This window comes from Staurois parvus, unplaced genomic scaffold (assembly GCF_062004578.1).
Source record: "Staurois parvus isolate SC_StPar_1 unplaced genomic scaffold, SC_StPar_1.0 ptg001629l, whole genome shotgun sequence".
Taxonomy (NCBI): domain Eukaryota; kingdom Metazoa; phylum Chordata; class Amphibia; order Anura; family Ranidae; genus Staurois; species Staurois parvus.
Genome location: NW_028319425.1, coordinates 1 through 23,616, shown reverse-complemented (window position 1 = coordinate 23,616; position 23,616 = coordinate 1). Strand labels below are relative to the sequence as shown.

General features: G+C 51.5%; 1 protein-coding gene and 1 long non-coding RNA gene across 4 annotated transcripts; both read right to left on the bottom strand.

Annotated features, from left to right (window-relative positions):
- Window positions 1–4,572: 4,572 nt before the first annotated feature.
- Window positions 4,573–6,280, bottom strand: LOC149434995 (uncharacterized). Its single transcript, XR_016308581.1, has 2 exons — window positions 5,665–6,280; window positions 4,573–5,575 (listed from the first exon to the last, which is right to left on the bottom strand). It is a non-coding gene; the product is annotated as an uncharacterized LOC149434995 (long non-coding RNA).
- A 1,374-nt stretch (window positions 6,281–7,654) lies between these two features.
- ZNF207 (zinc finger protein 207) lies at window positions 7,655–22,431 on the bottom strand. Of its 3 annotated transcripts, XM_089663118.1 has the most exons (10): window positions 22,200–22,431; window positions 21,785–21,949; window positions 20,938–21,013; window positions 19,937–20,007; window positions 19,705–19,856; window positions 12,733–12,825; window positions 11,973–12,215; window positions 11,662–11,833; window positions 8,089–8,268; window positions 7,655–7,887 (listed from the first exon to the last, which is right to left on the bottom strand). In XM_089663118.1, exons 1-9 carry the CDS (start codon window positions 22,414–22,416, stop codon window positions 8,108–8,110), a joined length of 1,350 nt encoding a protein of 449 aa, XP_089519244.1. In that variant the 5' UTR covers window positions 22,417–22,431; the 3' UTR covers window positions 7,655–7,887; window positions 8,089–8,107. The 3 variants fall into 3 exon arrangements, with proteins under 3 accessions (XP_089519244.1, XP_089519243.1, XP_089519245.1); XM_089663117.1 differs by having other exon boundaries at window positions 7,655–8,268; XM_089663119.1 differs by lacking the exon at window positions 12,733–12,825 and having other exon boundaries at window positions 7,655–8,268.
- Window positions 22,432–23,616: the final 1,185 nt, after the last annotated feature.

Below are 23,616 nucleotides of genomic sequence, written 5' to 3'. Positions count from 1 at the left end.
CCGCCACTGGATTCTAGAGCAGAGGAGACGCATTCTCTGGAGAGACCAATCACGCTTCTCTGTCTGGCAATCCGATGGACGTGTCTGGGTTTGGCGGTGGCCAGGAGAACAGTACTTGCCTGACTGCATTGTGCCAAGTGTAAAGTTTGGTGGAGGGGGGATTCTGGTGTGGAGGTGTTCTTCAGGGGTTGGGCTTAGCCCCCTAGTTCCAGTGAAGGGAACTCTTAAGGTGACATTTTGGACCATTTTATGCCCCCAACTTTGTGGGAGGAGTTTGGGGATGGCCCCTTCCTGTCCCAACATGACTGCCCACCAGTGCACAAAGCAAGGTCCATAAAGACATGAAGAAGCCAGTTTGGGGTGGAGGAACTTGACTGTCCTGCAGAGTCCTGACCTCAACCCCATAGAACACCTTTGGGATGAATTAGAGCGGAGACTGTGAGCCAGGCCTCCTCCCCCGACATCAGTGCCTGACCTGACAAATGTGCTTCTGGAAGAATGGTCCAACCTTCCCATAGACACCCTCCTAAACCTTGTGGGCGGCCTTCCCAGAAGAGGCAAAGGGCGGGGCCAACTCAATATTGAACCCTACGGACTGAGACTGGGGGGCCATTAAAGGTCATGTGAGTGAGAAGGGCGGGGCCAACTCAATATTGAACCCTACGGACTAAGACTGGGGGGCCATTAAAGGTCATGTGCGTGGAAAGGGCGGGGCCAACTCAATATTGAACCCTACAGACTAAGATTGGGGGCCATTAAAGGTCATGTGTGGGGGAAGGCCAGCGGTCCAATAATTGGGGCAATATAGTGCATCTGTACTGCCACTGGGAACTGGTTACCTTTGGAAACCATTAAAGCAGAAGTTCAGTCATCATGGACTAGGTTTAATCCTCACACTGCTGGCATTAGTAACGAAGTAAGAAATATACACATTTCTTCAGTTACTTTCTGGTTTCCATGACTAGGCATGCCATGCATCCCAGGAGTCTTTAGGATAGAAGGGCTCAGTTAAACATACCCTCCTGTCCACATGTCTAAGCTAAGGCCAGATGGATGCTAGGGGGTTAATGGATAAAGAGACACAAATGGATGAACTTGTTTGTAATATGAAAAATGGATAACACAGCATTTTTGGTTTGTGGTGCTCAGGTGTAATTCTGCTTTAATCGTCCTGTTGGCCAAACAAAAGGATGTTCACTTAGGGCAGACCAAAGTCCCTGTCAGCAGGACATTCCTTCCCATCCCGGTATTTGTAACATTGTCCTCACCAGGAAAGCGGCTGCGGATACATCAGGGGAGCAGTCTACAGGGGTGGTATACCCTTCTATAACCCCACCAATCTGAGAGACACTGCCAGTCCTCAGAGGGCAATAATAATCCAGGCAGAGGAATCCGGGGACCGGCTTGGCTATCCAGTCCTTGCAGTGAGTAGTGGTTTCCATCACCGTGGGTCTCCACTTCATATTACAGAACTACAATAGACCAGGCTGGTGGGTGCTCCTAGAAGGATGGAGATGTATTTTCTGTGACAAGGGGGCCAGCATTACCATCTCTAGTGAAAGGAAAGTTCTAGAACAGTAGGTCGCGACCCCTTTGGGGGTCAAACAACCCTTTCACAGGGGTCCCCTAAGACCATCAGAAAACACATATTTCCGATGTGTTAAAAGCAGCTGTGTAGAAAGCAGCAGTATTGGAGGTAAAACGACACTCATGAACTATAATTACTGGGTAAATCATTTTATGGTTGGGGGTCACCACAACATGAGGAACTGTATTAAAGGGTCACGGCCTTAGGAAGGTTGAGCACCACTGTTCTAGAACAAGCCCTTCCCTACCCTGGATGAATATGCCGACCCTCCCTACACATACAATAAAGCAGTCTGCATAATACTTACCTGTAGGAGGGTGACTGACCTTCCAGTCTTCATAAGAGAAGTCAAAGTATTCCAGCTTGGACCATCTCCAGTAATGGAAGGAAGGCCCCTACAGGCCCCTATTTCAGTATTGTGCCCTATAGTGACAGAGGGGCTGGTGGACCTGAGTACACACCATGGGAGCAGCTAGATGCTCCCCGATGCTGGGACACTTGTACTGCAGACACATGGTGGCTTTGCCAGTGAACCTGTAATATGTATTTCCTGTTCTGCAGCCAGATTGGGAGAACAGACTGTCCAACGGTTACATTGGCTCATTCACACGAACAGATTTATAGCGATAATAAACCATGTAAACCTCCCCTGCCAGGTAAAGGCACAACATGCTAGTATACATCCCAGACTAGCACCGTATGTAAAACTTACCCTCAAAGTCCTCCAGCGGCACGCCTGTCCCGGCTGTCAAGGCTTCCATCTTCTGGTCTTCCTGCAGCGCTCGCTGGCTCTGGCCATCTGGCTGCCTGTGCCGTGATGACGTCACTCCCACACATGTGCACGGGAGTCTCAGGACACGACAGTGCTCTGAAGGGACAACATGGGTACACAGCTCCTACTGAGCACATGTGCCGCCTACAAAAAGTAACCTGAATATTGCTGAAATGGTGCACATTGGGGGAGTACTCATTTATGAGTTGTAATGTCACCTGTAAACCTACACAGCGTGGGATCACTACCACTCCAATGACCGACACAGCGTGGGATCACTACCACTCCAATGACCGACACAGCGTGGGATCACTACCACTCCAATGACCGACACAGCGTGGGATCACTACCACTCCAATGACCGACACTTACACAGCGTGGGATCACTACCACTCCAATGACCGACACTTACACAGCGTGGGATCACTACCACTCCAATGACCGACACTTACACAGCGTGGGATCACTACCACTCCAATGACCGACACTTACACAGCGTGGGATCACTACCACTCCAATGACCGACACTTACACAGCGTGGGATCACTACCACTCCAATGACCGACACTTACACAGCGTGGGAACACTACCACTCCAATGACCTACACAGCGTGGGATCACTACCACTCCAATGACCTACACAGCGTGGGATCACTACCACTCCAATGACCTACACAGCGTGGGATCACTACCACTCCAATGACCTACACAGCGTGGGATTCACTGCCACTCCAATGACCTACACAGCGTGGGATCACTACCACTCCAATGACCTACACAGCGTGGGATCACTACCACTCCAATGACCGACATTTACACAGCGTGGGATCACTACCACTCCAATGACCGACATTTACACAGCGTGGGATCACTACCACTCCAATGACCGACACACCGCGTGGGATCACTACCACTCCAATGACCGACACACCGCGTGGGATCACTACCACTCCAATGACCGACACACCGCGTGGGATCACTACCACTCCAATGACCGACACCGCGTGGGATCACTACCACTCCAATGACCGACACACCGCGTGGGATCACTACCACTCCAATGACCGACACTCACACCGCGTGGGATCACTACCACTCTAATGACCGACATTTACAATGTTACATCACTCCCGGTACAGATTTTATTGGCTCAGCCTGGACAGAGTAACGCGCTACAGCGGGGAGAGCCCCATGGAAGTGGAGGTTGACAATAGGCAGTGCTACTACAGCTGATCATGGATGTGCTACTACAGCTGATCATGGATGTGCTACTACAGCTGATCATGGATGTGCTACTACAGCTGATCATGGATGTGCTCCAGGTCCTGTACCATGGACCACAGAGACGTCACCATCTCCTCCTCATCATCATCATCTACAACACCCTGTATTTGTTTAGAATAAATGGAAGCCTTTGAAGAAGATCGCTGTGGAAGCCACAAATCCATGTAGTAGCAGCAACTACTACAGTGACCTCCAGCATCCCTCACAGACACAGGCCAAGCTGGACTATTAACTATACAATAAACCCAACCCTGGAATTCAGCTTTCATTCTGTGTAGAAGGGGGCTGGAGAGCTGTCTGTACTGCGCTGGCAGATGTCACGTATGAACTAGACTTGCACACGGTCATTTATTGTATGTTAATGAGGAACCAAGTCTGTCCTGATCCCCAACTACTGGGGCAGATCTAGGACTGTTCAGGAAAGCCTGCAGGCTGCCATGACATCTCCTGCAGGCTGCCATGACATCTCCTGCAGACCGGACTGTTTAGGTGTGCAGTGACGGGGATACATGACATGGTGTACTTCCACTCCTGCACTCACATTTCAGAACACCCCACAGACCAGTAGATTGGCTTCTGCTTGTATATGCTGGTGGAGAGCTTCCAGCATGTGTGGCCTGGGGGTCATTATTAGGAGTGGTGACCTCACTACCCAGACGAATGCCTGATACCCTACAAGATGGGTTTTCCAGCTGCTGTGTCCTCCCTGCTATGCAGAGACCTCAGAGAGGCAGGTATGTGGAGGAATTGGAGGCGTCTGAATGTCTCCATGGTACGGGACCCTTGGCAGAAGCCTGAGATGTTTGTTTGGTGCAGACTGAGAACAGGGAAGACCAGGCAGATGGGTCAGGAAAGGTGGACAATCCCTTTTGTTGAGTCGATCAGATCAAACATACATGTTATGAAGACAAAGTGATCACCGGGGGTATCCCGTTCAGAGAAAACTTTATTGAATGGAAAATAACTGACACATAGGCATGCTTCACCAAGACATCAAAGTTACACATTGCTTGTTTCTGTGGAGCTGAAGAGGGTTTAATACTGCATAGTGTGATCTGAAGGAGGAGTCATGGAGTATTGTCTGACAACCCCAGAATATTACCACCCCCCCTACGGGCAATATACTGGGATCGGTCACCTCCCAAAGGATGCATTGTTCCCATGTACCTGTCACACGGCACAGTCAGATCACAGCCCCTGGCGGAGCCTGGACACTGCTGACATGACCTGGAGATGGAGAGCTGACAGTATGCCTCTGGCTGTGCAGTGGGGCAGGACGGCTGAATGAAAATCGGAACCTTTGGCAGGGAAACCAATGAAAGAAATTCATCTATATGCAGCAGGTGATGGAGTATAGTATGGAGAGTGCAGCCGCCTATACCTGATGGACACACACCCGGCACCAACACCCGGCACCGACACCACTTCACACAGGCTCCTGCACTTTCCATAACACAGCCCATTGCAGCAAAGAAATTATCTATAAACAGCGGATAACATCAGGTCACTATCCCTATATAAGACAATATTAGGGGCCTTCACCAAACTTGCTGCAAGTTTGGGGACATATATATCCAACAGCTAACGCTGTGAAGGGCCCCAGGTAAAATAAATGCCACTTGCCTCAGACTGAAAAGGGTAACACTGACTCAGCCTCAGCCTGTGCTAGGGCAGTGCTATAGGGAGAAGAAAAAGGCCGACTTTAGAAGACTGTCCACAGAGCTGCAAGGGAAACACATGCATACTGTACAGAGCCACTAGTCACTTACTGAGCCAGTCCCTATACAATGACTGCCATTCCCCCAACTCACCACTAGTAGGCAGACCTGTACAGATACCTCCGGGGGGGACACTCCTGCCTCCAATACATTGTGGGGGGAGATATACAGATCTGTACAGGGGGTCACACACCGCTCTGCTGTCACTCCTGCCTCCAGTACAGACATTGTGGGGGGGGGGGGGGGGGTTTGATATACAGATCTGTACAGGGGGTCACACAACACTCTGCTGTCACTCCTGCCTCCAGTACACTGTGGGGGGGATATACAGATCTGTACAGGGGGTCAAACACCGCTCTGCTATCACTCCTGCCTCCAGTACATTGTGGGGGGGAGATATACAGATCTGTACAGGGGGTCACACAACACTCTGCTAACACTCCAGCCCCCAGTACATTGTGGGGGGATATACAGATCTGTACAGGGGGTCACACACCGCTCTGCTGTCACTCCTGCCTCCAGTACAGACATTGTGGGGGGGGGGGGGGGGGGAGGGGGGGATATACAGATCTGTACAGGGGGTCACACAACACTCTGCTAACACTCCAGCCCCTAGTACAGACATTGTGTGGGGGGATATACAGATCTGTACAGGGGGTCACACCACTCTGCTGTCACTCCTGCCTCCAGTACACTGTGGGGGGGGGGGGATATACAGATCTGTACAGGGGGTCACACACCACTCTGCTGTCACTCCTGCCCCCCAGTACAGGCATTGTAAGGGGGGATATACAGGACAGACGTGTACAGGGGGTCACACACCACTCTGCTGTCACTCGTGTACAGGGGTCAGTCTGTACAGGGGGCAGGAGTGACAGCAGAGCAGTGTGTGACCCCCTGTATGCATCTGTCCTGTATATTCCCTCCCCCCCCCCCACAATGCCTCTACTGGGGGTCGGAGTGACAGCAGAGCGGTGTGTGACCCCCTGTATGCATCTGTCCTGTATATTCCCCCCCCCCCCCACAATGCCTCTACTGGGGGTCGGAGTGACAGCAGAGCGGTGTGTGACCCCCTGTACTCCTCTGTCCTGTGTATCCCACACACATTGCTGTCACTCTGGCCCCCAGTACAGACTGTGGGGGGATATACAGGAGATCTGTACAGGGGGTCACACTGCTCTGCTGTCACTCTGGCCCCCAGTACAGACTGTGGGGGGTTATACAGGACAGGTGTACAGGGGGTCACACACCACTCTGCTGTCACTCCGACCCCCAGTAGAGACATTATGTTGGGGGATATACAGGAGAGATCTGTACAGGGGGTCACACATCACTCTGCTGTCACTCCGGCCCCCAGTACAGACTGTGGGGATATACAGATCTGTACGGGGGGGTGTCACACAATGCTCTGCTGTCACTTTGGCCCCCAGTACAGACTGTGGGGGGGATATACAGATCTGTACAGGGGGTCACACACCGCTCTGCTGTCACTCCAGCCCCCAGTACACACTGTGGGGGGGATATACAGGAGAGATCTGTACAGGGGGGGTCACACACCACTCTGCTGTCACTCCGGCCCCCAGTACAGACTGTGGGGGGATATACAGATCTGTACGGGGGGGGGTGTCACACAATGCTCTGCTGTCACTCCGGCCCCCAGTACAGACTATGGGGGGATATACAGGAGAGATCTGTACAGGGGGTCACACACCGCTCTGCTGTCACTCCGGCCCCCAGTACAGGTAGAGTGGGCCGGGCTCTGAACACGGCATACAGGACAGCAGTGATCTGTACATGTCTGACTACAGGGAGACATCTACAAAAATCATGCAGCTGGCTTACCAGGGGAGATATATCAACTTGTGTGCCCTTGAAAGGGACGGTCTACCTCAGACGGGCTGCTGGGATTTCAGGAGATGCCTTCATACTAGATCAGTATGCTGCTGAATAATGAAGATTTCTGGCAGGGGGTCTTGAATGATCACCCTCGGCACATGAGGACCTACAGATGCCGATTAGATCTAGTTTATTGGGATCATTTCTGCTGCATGCAGGTCATGCCGGGTATGCATCATACTGCAACCAAGCCACGCTCTCCCTGCACAGTGCAGGATCCTACATACCTGGATATACAATAGAGGACCAGCCCTAATGCGGTGCGTCTGCTGCCCACCTCTGGGATGACAGGACGGGATTGATAGATCTCCCCTACACAGCAAGTCCCAGCCTGGATCCTGGGTGCCGGGTGACATGCATCTACCAACCTCACAGCTGCCAATTAACAGAAAGGCAAAATGTTCTTCCATTTTATTACAGACTTATCAGTACACAGAGGTCAGTCAAGGACATGAAGATACAACAGTTGGGGCCCTCACCAACAACGGTTGGGGACCAGAAGTCCAACAGCCCCAGAAGAGCTGTGAAGGCCTCAGAAAGAGCAAAGTAATGTTACAGGACTTGCCTTTTGCCTGGTATATGGCGCCTTCACAACTGAACCATATTTACTACACGCCACTTCTAAAAACCTAGATGAAAAAGAAGCCATACAGTATAAATTGTAAGATCATGAACATGTCCGCTTTTATGTCCCTGAACCAACCTCCCCGGAAATAAAAAAATCCCCTCCCCCCATGTAAAACAATGTCCAACAGTTCCTGGTATGCGGGAGAGATGGAGCGCGGCTATATACACAGCACAAGGTGAGAAGAAAGCGTTAATCTCCAAACCTATTAACAGTGCAGCTGGTCAGTAGCGGCCACCTTGAGACATTACAGGAGGTCGCATTCCCATCAGAGGCCGAGGGGGGCCACCCTGGTAAGGGGGAACCATAGGGGGCACTTGTCCAAAGGGTGGCATTGCTCCAGGGTGGAAGCCGGGCATGTTCTGATGTGGAGCACCAAACTGACCTGAGGAGAGAGAAGAAGATGAAGACCGGACAGTCCAGGAACTCAATGACATCCCTCCCCCCCTTCCAACCACCAAAATCAGGCATGTCATTTATTATTGGGCTCAGAGACACACCCCCCCCCCACAATGGGAGAGACTAATGGACATGTGTCACTCAGGAAACAAGAGTCTGAATTCTTCATGTCCATCACCGGCTCCTACAATGCTTAGTCCCTTCCTGTGAAGACCCGGATGGCCATGTCACAATGCTGCAGGACGGGTGTACCAGCGCTTTCCCATACAGCCCTGGACAGAAGTCTGGAGAATGAGACAAATATGAACGGTCACAAAGTCTGCTGCTTCCGTGTTTTCTGCCTGTGTGTCAGATGTTCCTCTGGTATACATGAAGGTATATATGAAGTAGAATGATGAACATTCCATACGTGTCCGAGGCTTTCACTGACAATGACATGAAGATTGTGCAGAGTCCATATTTGCAGTGTTGACCCGTCTTATCCCCGACCTCAGCCATTCCTCCTGGCATGCTGGCCATCGACTTCTGAGCCACATCCTGACTGATGGCCGCCCATTCTTCCATCATCAAGGCTTGGACTTGGTCAGAATTTGTTGGGGTTTTTGTTCTCCCGCCTCTTGAGGATTGACCACAAGTTCTCAATGGGATGAAGATCTGGGGAGTTTCCTGGCCATGGACACAAAATCTCCATGTTTTGTTCCCTAAGACACTTAGTTATGACTTTTCCCTTCTGCAAAGGGGCTCAATCATGGTGGAGAAGGCGATGTTCCTCAGCAAACGGTCCTTGGATGGTTGGGAGAAGTTGCTCTGGGATGACCATTCATTCATGGCGGTGTTCTCAGGGAGAATCGTGAGTGCGCTCACTGCCTTGGGTGAGAAGTGACCCCACATATGAATGGTCTCAGGAGGCTTCACTGTTGGCATGACACAGGACTGATGGTGTCGCTCACCTTTTCTCTGGACAAGGTTTTTTCTGGATGTCCCAAACAATTGGAAAGAGGATGCATCAGAGAAAAAGACCTAACCCCCCCCCATCCACAGCAGTCCAATCCCTGGACCTTTTGCAGAATTATCAGTCTGTCCTGGATGGTTTTCCTGCAGAGAAGTGGCTTCTTTGCTGCCCTTCTTGACACCAGACCATCCTCCAAAAGTCTTCTCCCGGTGTGTGCTGATGCATCACACCTGCCTGCTGCCATTCCTGAGCAAGCTCTGCACTGGTGGTGCCCGATCCCACAGCTGGATCCACTTTAGGAGACGGTCCTGGCACTTGCTGGACTTTCTTGGGCGCCCTGAAGCCTCCTTCACAGCAATGATCCTCTCTCCTTGGGGTTCTTGATGATCCAATAAATGATGGATTTAGGAGCAATCTTAGTAGCAGCAATATCCTGGTCTGTGAATCCCAATGTGTGCAGACCAATGATGACTATGTGTTTCCTTGCTGGTAAACCAATATTTGTCATCCAGAAAACTTTTGGCCAGGGCTGTACACGATTAGATCATGTATTTTCTGAAAGTGCACCAAAGATGCAGCATGCAGGGCTTTTAGTGTCAGAAAACACAGAAAGTGTATGGAAAACTGCAGGTGAACAACCAGCTTACACTGCGAGCCAACCGACAGCACCATGCAGAACCTCCACGATTCATTCATAAAGCTTGACTGACGGCAGACAATGTGGAACTAAACCCTCCTATCCTTTCCAGCCAAGGAAACCGCCATCTCAGCCTCTGACCTGCAGTTGCCATGGTGCTGCACGTGATCAGTTAGGACACCAGCCATTTGGTGGTATGACAGTTTGGCTGAGACCTCAAGCAACTGACAGCATTAACAGCATGCAGGGAATGTCAGTTTTGAAACTTAAAAGATTTAGTTCACGTTTAAAGTGGAAGCAAACACTTTATTTTCATCTAAATTAGGGTTTTCAATTCCCCCCCCGAAAAACACAAAAGCTTTGTGAGAAACATAAAAATCAGCAATGTGATAATAAAACCCATAAATGTAACTGGTTCAAAAAAGTTACATTCCTGGCATTATGGGATTGCTGTCATAGTTGCTTGAGCTCTCCACCAAACTGTCAAACCATCACATGGCAGGAGTCCTACCTGATCACATGGGTCAGAGGACAGCTTCCTAAGGGAGAAGGGGGGTTTAGTTTCTCTTTAAAGGAAGTCAGATTTGTCAATTTACAATCAGATTGTAGAAGATCTCTATTAGGGATGTGCAGAGAAGGGTGTCTGTGCCAAAACACAGTATTTTCATGAGTCCTGAACATACCCCCGATTCCTGAACATACCCCCGATTCCTGAACATACCCCCGATTCCTGAACATACCCCCGATTGCTTAACGATACAAAGATTAGCATGCAATTTGAACAGGAAAACAATTCCTGCCCGAATCGCATGTGTGAGAACCTAGGCTTGTCACAGGCCTCACAGGTCTGGGGATTTGAAATTTATGCCACTTTTTCTCTCGTTGCAGGGATGACAGTTCAGGCTAGAGGGCTATTGATTGATCAGCACTGTCACATGGACCGGCGCTGGCCAATCAGATGTCATCTAGCTCATAATGTCATCACTGCAAGGAGGAGAGAAAGTGTTGGGGGCATCAAATCCACAGACCTCTGAAGCGGCTTTCTCCCCTCTCCTTGAAGCCATGACAGTTCAGGCTAGATGGCATCGGATTGGTCAGCACTGCCCACGTGATGGTGCTGATGGCCAATCAAAAGTCATCTAGCCCGAACTGTCATCGCTGCAAGGAGAGGAGAGAAAGCAGCAGGGATTTCAAATCTCTGCTCAACTACCACTGAGTATACGAAGCATCTGCCACCATAGTACACATCCCCACTGTGGGAGACCTTCCTGCACCGCTCCTGTGTAAACACAAGATGCCAAGCCTGGGATCACACAGGAGCGGTGGGGAAACTGTATGCGATCTGGACAAGAATGGCATTGCTTTTCAAATCGCATACCATTCTCAGTGGTGAAATGTGTCCATTAATGCAAATTGCACCAAAAAGTATCTGTAATCGGTATCTGTGAGTACGTGACCCAAAGTATTGGTAATCAATTTAAAAAAACAAAACCCCACACGGTATCGTTGCATCCCATACATGTATCTGCCCTGGCTGAGCCTGGAAGAACAGGACCAAATTACTGCCATGATTTCCATGGCTGTCTCCAACTGCAGATATGTACCCAAGTGTGAGGACCCCATTAGTATCCTTCAGCCATATTGTATGATGCAGCAAGTTTACATGTCCCTGATAGTAGGATGAACTGCTCATGTATGCACCGGTCGCCAATAGGCCCCATAGCGGGGTCGTCGCCAATAGGCCCCATAGCGGGGTCGTCGCCAAGATAACACGCGTGTTCGTCGCTCACCATGAGGCGGCATGGGGTGCCTCATGCCAGGCTGCTGGGGTGGAATTCCCGGCTGTGGTCCCATCAGAGCTCCTAGCGGTCCCACAGCTGAACTGCCCATGCTGCCCATAGGTGCCTGGCCAGGCCGTGGAAGGTTACGCTGGTATTTAGGATGCTGGGCACGCTTCTCTTCCTGAGAACAGAACACAGTACATTACAATAGAGTTGGGATGAAGGTGGTGGGCACAATCATGCAGAGAAATCAATGCTATAAAAGGGGATACAATGACACCAGTATGGCAGAAACAAGAGAGGGGAGAGCCCAGACTTACCAGAGAGATATCCTCATCGGGATGGATCAACTTACTAGTGGCACTAGTAGTAGTCAGGGTAGCAGGCTTACTTGTTATGGAAGGAGATGGTTTAGCAGCAGTGCTATTGGTGGTGCTAGTGGTTGACATGTTGGACTGAGTGTAAGCAGGAAATGTTGCTTTAGGCGGCTCAGACGTTGTGGCTGGGGCACTGTTCAGGGGTTTAAAGTCTGTTCCCACTGGGCCTGACACCGCTGAAGGAGCCTGCAAAGAAAAGTCCTGTTACTAGCAGTACAAGGAGGAAGTCCATGGTGATGCACAAAGCCAAGCCAGACCACACAGCAGTGAACACTCTACATATCCGAACCAAATCCGCAGTCACAGCAAGGGATGCCAACACATTGAGTCAGAAGCATGCACAGGACCCCCAAGTGACAGGCACCAGTCTAGTACCCACCAGGGAAAGCCTGTTCAGGGGAACTCCACCCATCATGTGAGTCTCTGGGGGACCCCAATCAAGGTCATTACTGAGCACCCCCCCAAGGAGGCCGAATGATCCGTCATCCCTTCTGCTGCTCACACTACAAAACCAGCAGAAGCTGAAGCCAAATGAAGACTTTGGGGTGAGGATCTGCTGACAGACATGCAAGAAGCCACTATCTGCCCAATCAATGCTTTGCTAACGGCATGCATTAACCCTTCCATCTGTTATTGTACAATCGTCTACAGTCTACCAAGGGTTAACCTGAGCAAACATTACAAACTGCAGTATCCTGCATACTTGTGCAGCACTAGGAAAGAGGGCTTTAGCAGGTGCAGAGAGGGGCTCCGAATTGGAGGACGAAGTGCTTGAGCTTGTGACTGGTGATCCCATCTGCAGCACAAAGAAAGGAAGCAGTGAGGAGACTACAACTCACACTAATCCACACATCCAGAGGCCTGCACCCATTGCATCTACACACTGTATATACTTTGCATCCATACAGACCCCCGCCTACGCCCGCACAGACCCCCGCCCGCACAGACCCCGCACTAATCCGCCCACACAGACCCCGCACTACAACTCACACTAATCCACACATCCAGAGGCCTGCACCCATTGCATCTACACACTGTATATACTTTGCATCCATACAGACCCCCGCCTACGCCCGCACAGACCCCCGCCCGCACAGACCCCCGCCCGCACAGACCCCCGCCTACGCCCGTACAGGCCCCCGCCCGCACAGACCCCCGCCTACGCCCGTACAGGCCCCCGCCCGCACAGGCCCCCGCCCGCACAGACGCCCGCACAGACCCCCGCCCGCACAGACCCCCGCCCGCACAGACCCCGCACTAATCCGCCCACACAGACCCCGCACTACAACTCACACTAATCCACACATCCAGAGGCCTGCACCCATTGCATATACTTTGCATCCATACAGACCCCCGCCTACGCCCGTACAGACCCCCGCCCGTACAGACCCCCGCCCGCACAGACCCCCGCCCGCACAGACCCCGCACTAATCCGCCCACACAGACCCCGCACTACAACTCACACTAATCCACACATCCAGAGGCCTGCACCCATTGCATCTACACACTGTATATACTTTGCATCCATACAGACCCCCGCCTACACCCGCACAGACCCCCGCCCGCACAGACCCCCGCCCGCACAGACCCCCGCCTACGCCCGTACAGGCCCCCGCCCGCACAGACCCCCGCCTACGCCCGTACAGGCCCCCGCCCGCACAGACGCCCGCACAGACCCCCGCCCGCACAGACCCCCGCCTACGCCCGTACAGACCCCCGCCCACACAGACCCCCGCCTCCGCCCACACAGACCCCCGCCTCCGCCCACACAGACCCCCGCCTCCGCCCACACAGACCCCCGCCTCCGCCCACACAGACCCCCGCCTCCGCCCACACAGACCCCCGCCTCCGCCCACACAGACCCCCGCCTCCGCCCACACAGACCCCCGCCTCCGCCCGCTCCTTTACAGACCCCTGTCTACGCCGCACAGACCCCCGCCTACGCCGCACAGACCCCGCCTCCACCCGCTCCTTTACAGACCCCTGCCTACGCCCGCATAGACCCCGCCTCCGCCCACTCCCTTACAGACCCCTGCCTACGCCCACAGACCCCGCCGACGCCTGCACGCACCACACCTCCACCCACTGCATGTACACTCTTCATATACTTTGCATCCATACAGACCCCGCCTACGCACACACGCCCCCGAACAGACCCCCCGCCTCCGTCCACCCACACAGCCCCCCCCCGCCTCCACCTGCCCCCGCACTGACCCCACCTCCTCCCACACACCCCTACTGACCCCACCTGCACTCAATACAGACACTCTGCATTCATACTGACCCCAGATACCGCCATCTGCATACTTACACAATTTCAAAGCACTCCCCACTGATACAAGCTCAAAAACTAAGTAATTGAACTATGACCTCTGTCTTCCTGCACACAAATGCCTCTTCCCACCAAATGCAGCTTCCTGTGATGGGGTGACAATGCTGCACTGCTCCTAAATTGAGAGCAGTCACTCATGTAGGTGGTAGTGCCACAGCGGGAGTAGATGTTAGAATGGAAGGGGCGGGGCTATCAGAATGGTCACTGCTGGTCAATCAGCACCTAGCCCCTCCCACAGCTTTCTAGACTGACAACACTTTTGCAGAAACCTGTCCACTCTGGGGGTGCAGTGTCAGAGGGAACAAAAAAAAAAAAAAAAAAGTTTTTCTGGTCAGTGGAGGTAAATAGGAGTTGTGTATTTCCCATAAAATCCTTCTTGGAGTGCATTACAGGACACAAGATATTATTCTGGGTTATACTGCCACCTTGAAGACATCTGACACGGAAAACACAAACCTGTATAGACAGCCCAGCTCCTGACCTCAGCATCCCTCTGTTCTGGGAAGGACCCGCGTCCCATAACAAAATCCAAAAGGATTTCACATACAAGAACAAAAATCCAGTTTCTTAGTTATATTACAGGACACGTGTTAGTATCAGAACACGGGACATCTCAAGCAGCCCAACTGAGGGGAGGAGAGGAGGGTGACTGAAACATTAAAAAGGCGTCCACACAAAAGGAAAGTCCAGGCTGAACGAAGTGTACAGCATCCCCAAAGTACCTTACAACCCAAACCAGCATCAGTGGGACGACAAATCTGTCCTTGAGACAGAAGATCCAGATGACCTGGGAGGGTCCCTCAGAGGTCCCAGACAGCCACGGCTAGTTCAGCGAGATAGGAATCACCTACATGCTCTCCATCTAAACCCTGCACAGCAGCAATGAAGGGAAGGAAAAGCACAGATGAGGCTGAACTAGAGCATCTTGCTTGGTTTGTTGAACATAGAAAGTCCAATGTCCTCCACCATAGAGGGTCAGAAAGCTCAGGATGGCGAGTCCACTCTGAAGTCCAGACAGGAGGAGTAGAACTTTCTGCTCCACAAAGAACCGTTTGAGCTGCAAACCTTCTGGTCCCCCAATAGTTGAAGATCTTGCCGAGCTGAATCCACATCAGATCACCTACAGGTAAGGTTCAGCACCAAAGCAATAACCAAATTGCTCTGAGCTCCAAAATACTGCTCAGGAGCTGAGCTTCATCAGACAACCGAGTCCATGGAAAACGTAGAAGACCCAACAGGCTGGTATCCATCATGAGAACCTTCCAGACCACCGAGGAAGAATTCCACTTTTCGTTCCAACACAAGCCCAGTTTTGGAGGTCAGGTGAACACAGGGGTCCAGAGACTTGGCACACATGTCCCAAGATGCCAGACTACCAAGTCACAGAACAAGAACGGACATATGGGGCAGCCTTGAATGCTACCATGATGCCCACAATCCTCCTATGAAAGCAGATGGCTGACCAGCTCCTGGACTGCAGAATCCTAGCATGGGGGTGGAGAGTCAGGAAAACTTTGGACAAGGCCATATCCAGGAGCAGCCCCCCAATACTCCCGAGCAATGAGACTGTTCCAGCTGAGACTTATGGAAATGTAATATTCACACAAATCTGTAGGAAATGTTCAGGGCATCAGACATTAGCTGACCGCTTGCAGATTGGGACATGCAAATACACAGACATGAAGGATACAGAGACCAGAAAGCCTCCTGGGTGATGGAAAACAAACACTGACTGGGTTGGTTGCATAGAAAACCAAAGAAATCTACAGAAGGAGTAAAAACCTTGGAACCCCCAGAACCATACAGTGTAACCCCTTGGGAGGGGAGCTGCTCTACACCAGTGACTGGTCTGGGAAGTGTTGGCAAGTTTGAGAAAATGAAGCTGGCTGACAGCAAAGACCAAATCATAGTTTGGGTCCAGAACAGTATCTCAGAGATGCAAACATCTGAAAAATCCCTTCTGTGTGCTGGGCGCCCGCTCCCCTCCCTCCTCTCGGGCGGCCGCCTCAAAAGTCAGGACTCTTTTAATCCGGCCCGCGGAGCGTGGAACATTGGCTGTCAGGATGTAGGCGGGGCAGCCAGGATGTAGGCGGGGCAGCGTGACGAACTCCTCTCCTCTCACAGTCCGCCCTGAAGACCGGAACACAGCGCGGGAACACAGCGAGAGGAACGCGCGGAGCAAAGGTAAGTGAATTGAGACAATATGGGGGATGAATTACTACGGGGGGGATGAATTACTACGGGGGGGATGAATTACTACGGGGGGGATGAATTACTACGGGGGGGATGAATTACTACATGGAGGATGAATTACTACATGGGGGATGAATTACTACATGGGGGATGAATTACTATATGGGGGGATGAATTACTATATGGGGGATGAATTACTATATGAGGGATGAATTACTATATGAGGGATGAATTACTATATGGGGGGATGAATTACTATATGGGGGGATGAATTACTATATGGGGGGATGAATTACTATATGAGGGATGAATTACTATATGGGGGGATGAATTACTATATGGGGGGATGAATTACTATATGGGGGGATGAATTACTATATGGGGGATGAATTACTATATGGGGGGATGAATTACTATATGGGGGGATGAATTACTATATGAGGGATGAATTACTATATGAGGGATGAATTACTATATGGGGGGATGAATTACTATATGAGGGATGAATTACTATATGAGGGATGAATTACTATATGGGGGGATGAATTACTATATGGGGGATGAATTACTATATGGGGGATGAATTACTATATGGGGGATGAATTACTATATGGGGGATTAATTACTATGGGGGATGTATTACTATATGGGGGATGAATTACTATATGGAGGATGAATTACTATATGGGGGATGAATTACTATACGGGGGATGAATTACTATACGGCGTAGCTACTCAATGTGGTTCAGCTCCGCCTCGCCACGAGTACAGTGCCTGGAGACGTCAGGCCTCCTGTGTGCGAGGGGGAGGAGTGACAGAGCCGAAACCAGCGTGAGCTAGCGTTGCATGAGCGTGAAGAAGAACACAGCACTGCGCGGGAGTGAAGAACAAAAAAAGGTAAGTTAATTTAACGTTTTCTATGAAAAGTAGTTCTGAGGGGGGGGTTAAAAAAATATTAATAGAAAAGTGACAATAATATAATAATGTATTTATAATTTGGATTACATTGGGCCCTCATATTTACCGAAGGCTATGATTGTGATTATGACGATACACTGTGGCCCTGATTAACCCTTTGCTTACTGGGCCCTTAAACCCCCTTCATGACCAGAGCGCTTTTTGCGATTTGTCGCTGCATCACTAACTAACAATTGCGTGATCGTGCGACGTTGTACCCAAACAAAATTGGCGTCCTTTTTTTCAAACAAATAGAGCTTTTTTTGGTGGTATTTGATCACCTCTGCGGTTTTTATTTTTTACGCTATAAACCAAAAAAGAGTGACAATTTGTTTTAAATGTTGCAATGGTTTTGCGGCTCCCAGTCTTTTTTTTCCCTTCGGAAACGGGTCCAAGTGGCTCTTTATGTCTTAAAAGTTGCAGACCCCTGACCTAGACCATAACACCACGTCAGGAGGAGCTCCAGCAGGTGGGACAGAAGGGTCAGTAGGTATAAAACCAGGATCCAGAGTCTGGCAGATGGACACGGTCACAATGGTCCATGGCAGGGCCTTCAAAGGAGAACAAACTCTTAGACAGGGCTTCAGGCCTATCCACGGGGTCCTTACACCAGGATTCCCTCAACAGGAACAAAAAATGTCTTGAGACCGGCATTGGCCAGTTTATGCTGAGAGTAGTCCAGTACAAGGTGGACATACAGGGAAGGTGATACCAGGCTGGGACCTTTAGCAAGGACAATGCTGGCAGCTCCAACTCAAGGCATATGGATGCCACATCAAGGAGTGAACGTGCCCTTAAAGCGTCACTAACCCCACAACAGTACAATCAGTCTGTAGATAAAGCATGCTTGTTATACTCACTGTGGAACCTAAGGGGTTAATCCTCTGCATTGAGCAAAAAAGGCTGTTTGATCCTCCCCTTCTTCCAGTGCCGCCCCCCCCCCCCCCCCTTATCTCCTGATGAAACATTGTGTGGATTCACTCTGCACATGCTCAGTTTGGTGTGTATAGCTAGAGCAGACACGGGGAGCGTGGACACAGGGAGCATACAGCCCGGGGAAGATACCCAGAACTGGAAAAAGTCCCATCACCCTCCTACATCTGATTGAGTTCCAGCAGATGCAGCAAAAGGAGAGACTCCAGGGCAAAGATTTGGGGGTCTGGTTTGCTTCCTAAGCAGCTGAGGACTCAAGCAATGACAATAACATCCATAAACTCAGACATGGCAGAACACGCCATCCCCAACAAACCCTCTGAGGAGGGCAGGGCTGGGGCAGCAGTCAGACTCTGAGTCAGGGGCATGCTGGGAATGGAAGGGCTGTACACTAGACTGTCCTTGCAGCTCTGTCAGTCTCCTGAGGGTGGCAATATGACCCAATCTTCCCGATTGTCATCCTGTGTCCCACAATGCAAGGCTAAGGCAGTTCTTACTAGATGAGGCCTGAGACACCAGTCATTGGGTGTGGAAGGCGCTTAGACCGTCATACAGGAGCCTTTAGATTTATTGTCCATTCTACAACCATCAGCTCTGACACCATCAGCTCTGACACCATCAGCTCTGACACCATCAGCTCTGACACCATCAGCTCTGACACCATCAGCTCTGACACCATCAGCTCTGACACCATCAGCTCTGACACCATCAGCTCTGACACCATCAGCTCTGACACCATCAGCTCTGACACCATCAGCTCTGACACCATCAGCTCTGACACCATCAGCTCTGACACCATCAGCTCTGACACCATCAGCTCTGACACCATCAGCTCTGACACCATCAGCTCTGACACCATCAGCTCTGACACCATCAGCTCTGACACCATCAGCTCTGACACCATCAGCTCTGACACCATCAGCTCTGACACCATCAGCTCTGACACCATCAGCTCTGACACCATCAGCTCTGACACCATCAGCTCTGACACCATCAGCTCTGACACCATCAGCTCTGACACCATCAGCTCTGACACCATCAGCTCTGACACCATCAGCTCTGACACCATCAGCTCTGACACCATCAGCTCTGACACCATCAGCTCTGACACCATCAGCTCTGACACCATCAGCTCTGACACCATCAGCTCTGACACCATCAGCTCCACATCCCGAGTCTACCACTCCAACACCATTCACTACACAGACCTCTCAGTCAGTGTCTGGAGAGAACGAGCAGCAGCTCTTTAGGAGGCCATACCTGTCCAGCACTGGGGAAGAGTGGTTTGGGCACAGACTGCACAGCAGGGGACGATGTACCGGGTGTGGGGACTCTGCCGACACCTGGTACAGAGATCTGAGCTGGGGAGGTGGCCGGCATCCCAGGCCGAGGTCCTACTGGTGGGGGAACTCCTAGAGAACATAAGAGACAAATAATCAATACATCAAAACCAGAGGACAGGAGAACAAGAGCAGCTGAAGAGATGCCATACCTGGAGGTAAGCCAGCCATCATAGGGGGGATTCCTGCAGCCGGGTGCATCATACCACTCATTGGCAGCATCCTGAACAAAGACACAAGTATGAGATAGGAAAGGGTGAAAGGACTGGTCAGCACCCAACCCCATTCATCTCAGCAATAGAACCAAAGGGTGACCCGGGAATACAGCACATGGCATCTCTCTCCACCCCATGTGGAAGGGTGTGTATAGGGAGACCATTACACAACATGTACTACAAACCCTAGTCCAGGAGATCACAACGGTGCAGACATTTCCCTTCATTTCATGTCTTCCATAATAACTCCTCTCCTATATTGGAGGTTCCATGACATCGTACTTGTGATTAGTGGGGTCTGGATACCATTTAATATACACCGACCCATGTCATAGCAGTTTACAGCCTCATTGCTGTCAGTCATCCCCCAACACTTCATCTCTGCCCCTCCAGACCATCATCACTCCTGCCCTCCGACATGAGACCCAGAGAGGTTGTACTTCGAAGTTTGGACTCTACTTCAGCTAGGCTTTCAGGTGCAGACATGGAGCCGATGACGGTACCACTGCTTACAGCTGAAAAATGTGCTAACTAAAGGCAGAACTTGGCTTGTGGAAGGAAGAAGGGAGGGTTATGACCCCTGGCATTTTCTGCCATCTGTGTCCCATTGGAGAGAACTCCATTTGCTTCCTGTCCCATTGCCAAACAGGAAGTGAGGGAATCCCTCCAAATCCCTGGTTGTCACCATTGGAAGGTTTCCCCTCTACTCCTGTTCTGGTGACCATACAAAAATGTGGGATTTTCCTTTTACTTTCAACGATAATCAGGAAAAATAGAGGGGTGAATCTCCCCAACAGGGACACAGACCATAATAAAACCTGATAGGGGGTCTTATTCATCCCCCTCCATCCAAAACAAAAGCACTGCCTTTAGTTATACATTAGGTACATCTCTTACCTGCATGAACACAAAGGGAAGGCACACAATGACATACTAACCCATGAGGCATCCCTGGCATGACAGGTGGGATTCCAGGCATAATCGGGGGCACCGTTGGCATCAGTGGGGGTATTCCTGGAGATGAGAAGGATTCGGGTGTCAGTGTGTGGAAGGACAATCCTCTAAATTATATACAAAGGTATACAGTGTGATGGAGAAAAGATATACCTCAACCTCAGGGGAGGGCCCGACCCCACCCCCCCGCACCTCAGGAGAGGGCCCGACCCCACCCCCCCGCACCTCAGGGGAGGGCCCGACCCCACCCCCCGCAACTAAACAGGTATAATGTACAGCGCTGAGCACACTGTTTGCGTTATATAAATCCTGTACAACAGAGGGACCAATCCCAGCCCGGCACCCAACAGAGGGACCAATCCCAGCCCGGCACCCAACAGAGGGACCAATCCCAGCCCGGCACCCAACAGAGGGACCAATCCCAGCCCGGCACCCAACAGAGGGACCAATCCCAGCCCGGCACCCAACAGAGGGACCAATCCCAGCCCGGCACCCAACAGAGGGACCAATCCCAGCCCGGCACCCAACAGAGGGACCAATCCCAGCCCCGCACCCAACAGAGGGACCAATCCCAGCCCCGCACCCAACAGAGGGACCAATCCCAGCCCCGCACCCAACAGAGGGACCAATCCCAGCCCCGCACCCAACAGAGGGACCAATCCCAGCCCCGCACCCAACAGAGGGACCAATCCCAGCCCCGCACCCAAGGAGGGACCAATCTCAGCATCGAAGCTAAAAGAGGGACCAAACCCAGTCCCCCATCCATCATATAGGACAGACTGATGACATCTAACACACAGCCTTCCCAGCCTGATACATGCAGGGGGTTACCTGGGGGCATGCCTGGAGCTCCGGCCAAGCCATGAAGACCTGCCTGAGCCATGGCTGGCATATAGCCTTGCTGCGGCTGCATCTGCGGAGGAAAGGAGGAGGAAGGGCCGGAGTCATCATCGTCATCATAATCCGAGTCATCCATTCTCTTCTTCTGTCCATCCACTGTGAAGGAGCACACAGATCAGATCACGGCATCAATGACTAAAACTGGAGTGCAGGATCCAGCACACGTCTGCAGAGACACCAATCAGCTTCCAGATTGTATGGCCAAAGCTTCATTGATCAAGCTGAGGTTAGAAGCCGATTGGATTCCAGGCAGAAGTGAGCAGGATTTGGCCCTCTCCAGCTTTAGTAAATACTCTCCATAGTGACAACACTGAGTGGTGACAGTCCATACGTGGTCAGGACTCACCTTGTGTCTTCTGTTCCAGCATACGTCTGCGCTCCTCCATGTCCTTCTCCGGAATGCCCTCCATACCATAGATTTCCAGCTCAATGTCTGTGCGCCCCGGGATGGCATTGGGTACTGCGTCAATGGTCTCTTTATGAACCTGAAGGAGAGAAAATGAACCAGAGGTCAGAACACAGGGGGTACAGGGGAGGAAAAGACCCTCATAACCTACCCACATACAGAGGATGGCCAGGATAATACAGGGGGTACAGGGGAGGAAAAGACCCTCATAACCTACCCACATACAGAGGATGGCCAGGATAATACAGGGGGTACAGGGGAGGAAAAGACCCTCATAACCTACCCACATACAGAGGATGGCCAGGATAATACAGGGGGTACAGGGGAGGAAAAGACCCTCATAACCTACCCACATACAGAGGATGGCCAGGATAATACAGGGGGTACAGGGGAGGAAAAGACCCTCATAACCTACCCACATACAGAGGATGTCCAGGATAATACAGGGGGTACAGGGGAGGAAGAGACCCTCATAACCTACCCACATACAGAGGATGGCCAGGATAATACAGGGGGTACAGGGGAGGAAGAGACCCTCATAACCTACCCACATACAGAGGATGGCCAGGATAATACAGGGGGTACAGGGGAGGAAGAGACCCTCATAACCTACCCGCATACAGAGGATGGCCAGGATAATACAGGGGGTACAGGGGAGGAAGAGACCCTCATAACCTACCCGCATACAGAGGATGGCCAGGATAATACAGGGGGTACAGGGGAGGAAGAGACCCTCATAACCTACCCACATACAGAGGATGGCCAGGATAATACAGGGGGTACAGGGGAGGAGGAGACCCTCATAACCTACCCACATACAGAGGATGGCCAGGATAATACAGGGGGTACAGGGGAGGAGGAGACCCTCATAACCTACCCACATACAGAGGATGGCCAGGATAATACAGGGGGTACAGGGGAGGAAGAGACCCTCATAACCTACCTGCATACAGAGGATGGCCAGGATAATACAGGGGGTACAGGGGAGGAGGAGACCCTCATAACCTACCCACATACAGAGGATGGCCAGGATAATACAGGGGGTACAGGGGAGGAGAGACCCTCATAACCTACCCACATACAGAGGATGGCCAGGATAATACAGGGGGTACAGGGGAGGAGGAGACCCTCATAACCTACCTGCATACAGAGGATGGCCAGGATAATACAGGGGGTACAGGGGAGGAGACCCTCATAACCTACCCACATACAGAGGATGGCCAGGATAATACAGGGGGTACAGGGGAGGAAGAGACCCTCATAACCTACCCACATACAGAGGATGGCCAGGATAATACAGGGGGTACAGGGGAGGAGACCCTCATAACCTACCTACATACAGAGGATGGCCAGGATA

Coding starts and splice junctions, on each gene's coding strand:
- ZNF207 (XM_089663117.1), bottom strand. CDS start 22,416: ATGTGGGTAGGTTATGAGGGTCTTTTCCTCCCCTGTACCCCCTGTGTT. Junction 19,857..19,936: donor GATGGCTGGCTTACCTCCAG/GTATGGCATCTC, acceptor TATGTTCTCTAG/GAGTTCCCCCACCAGTAGGA. Junction 12,216..12,732: donor TCTTTCCTAGTGCTGCACAA/GTATGCAGGATA, acceptor TTTTCTTTGCAG/GCTCCTTCAGCGGTGTCAGG.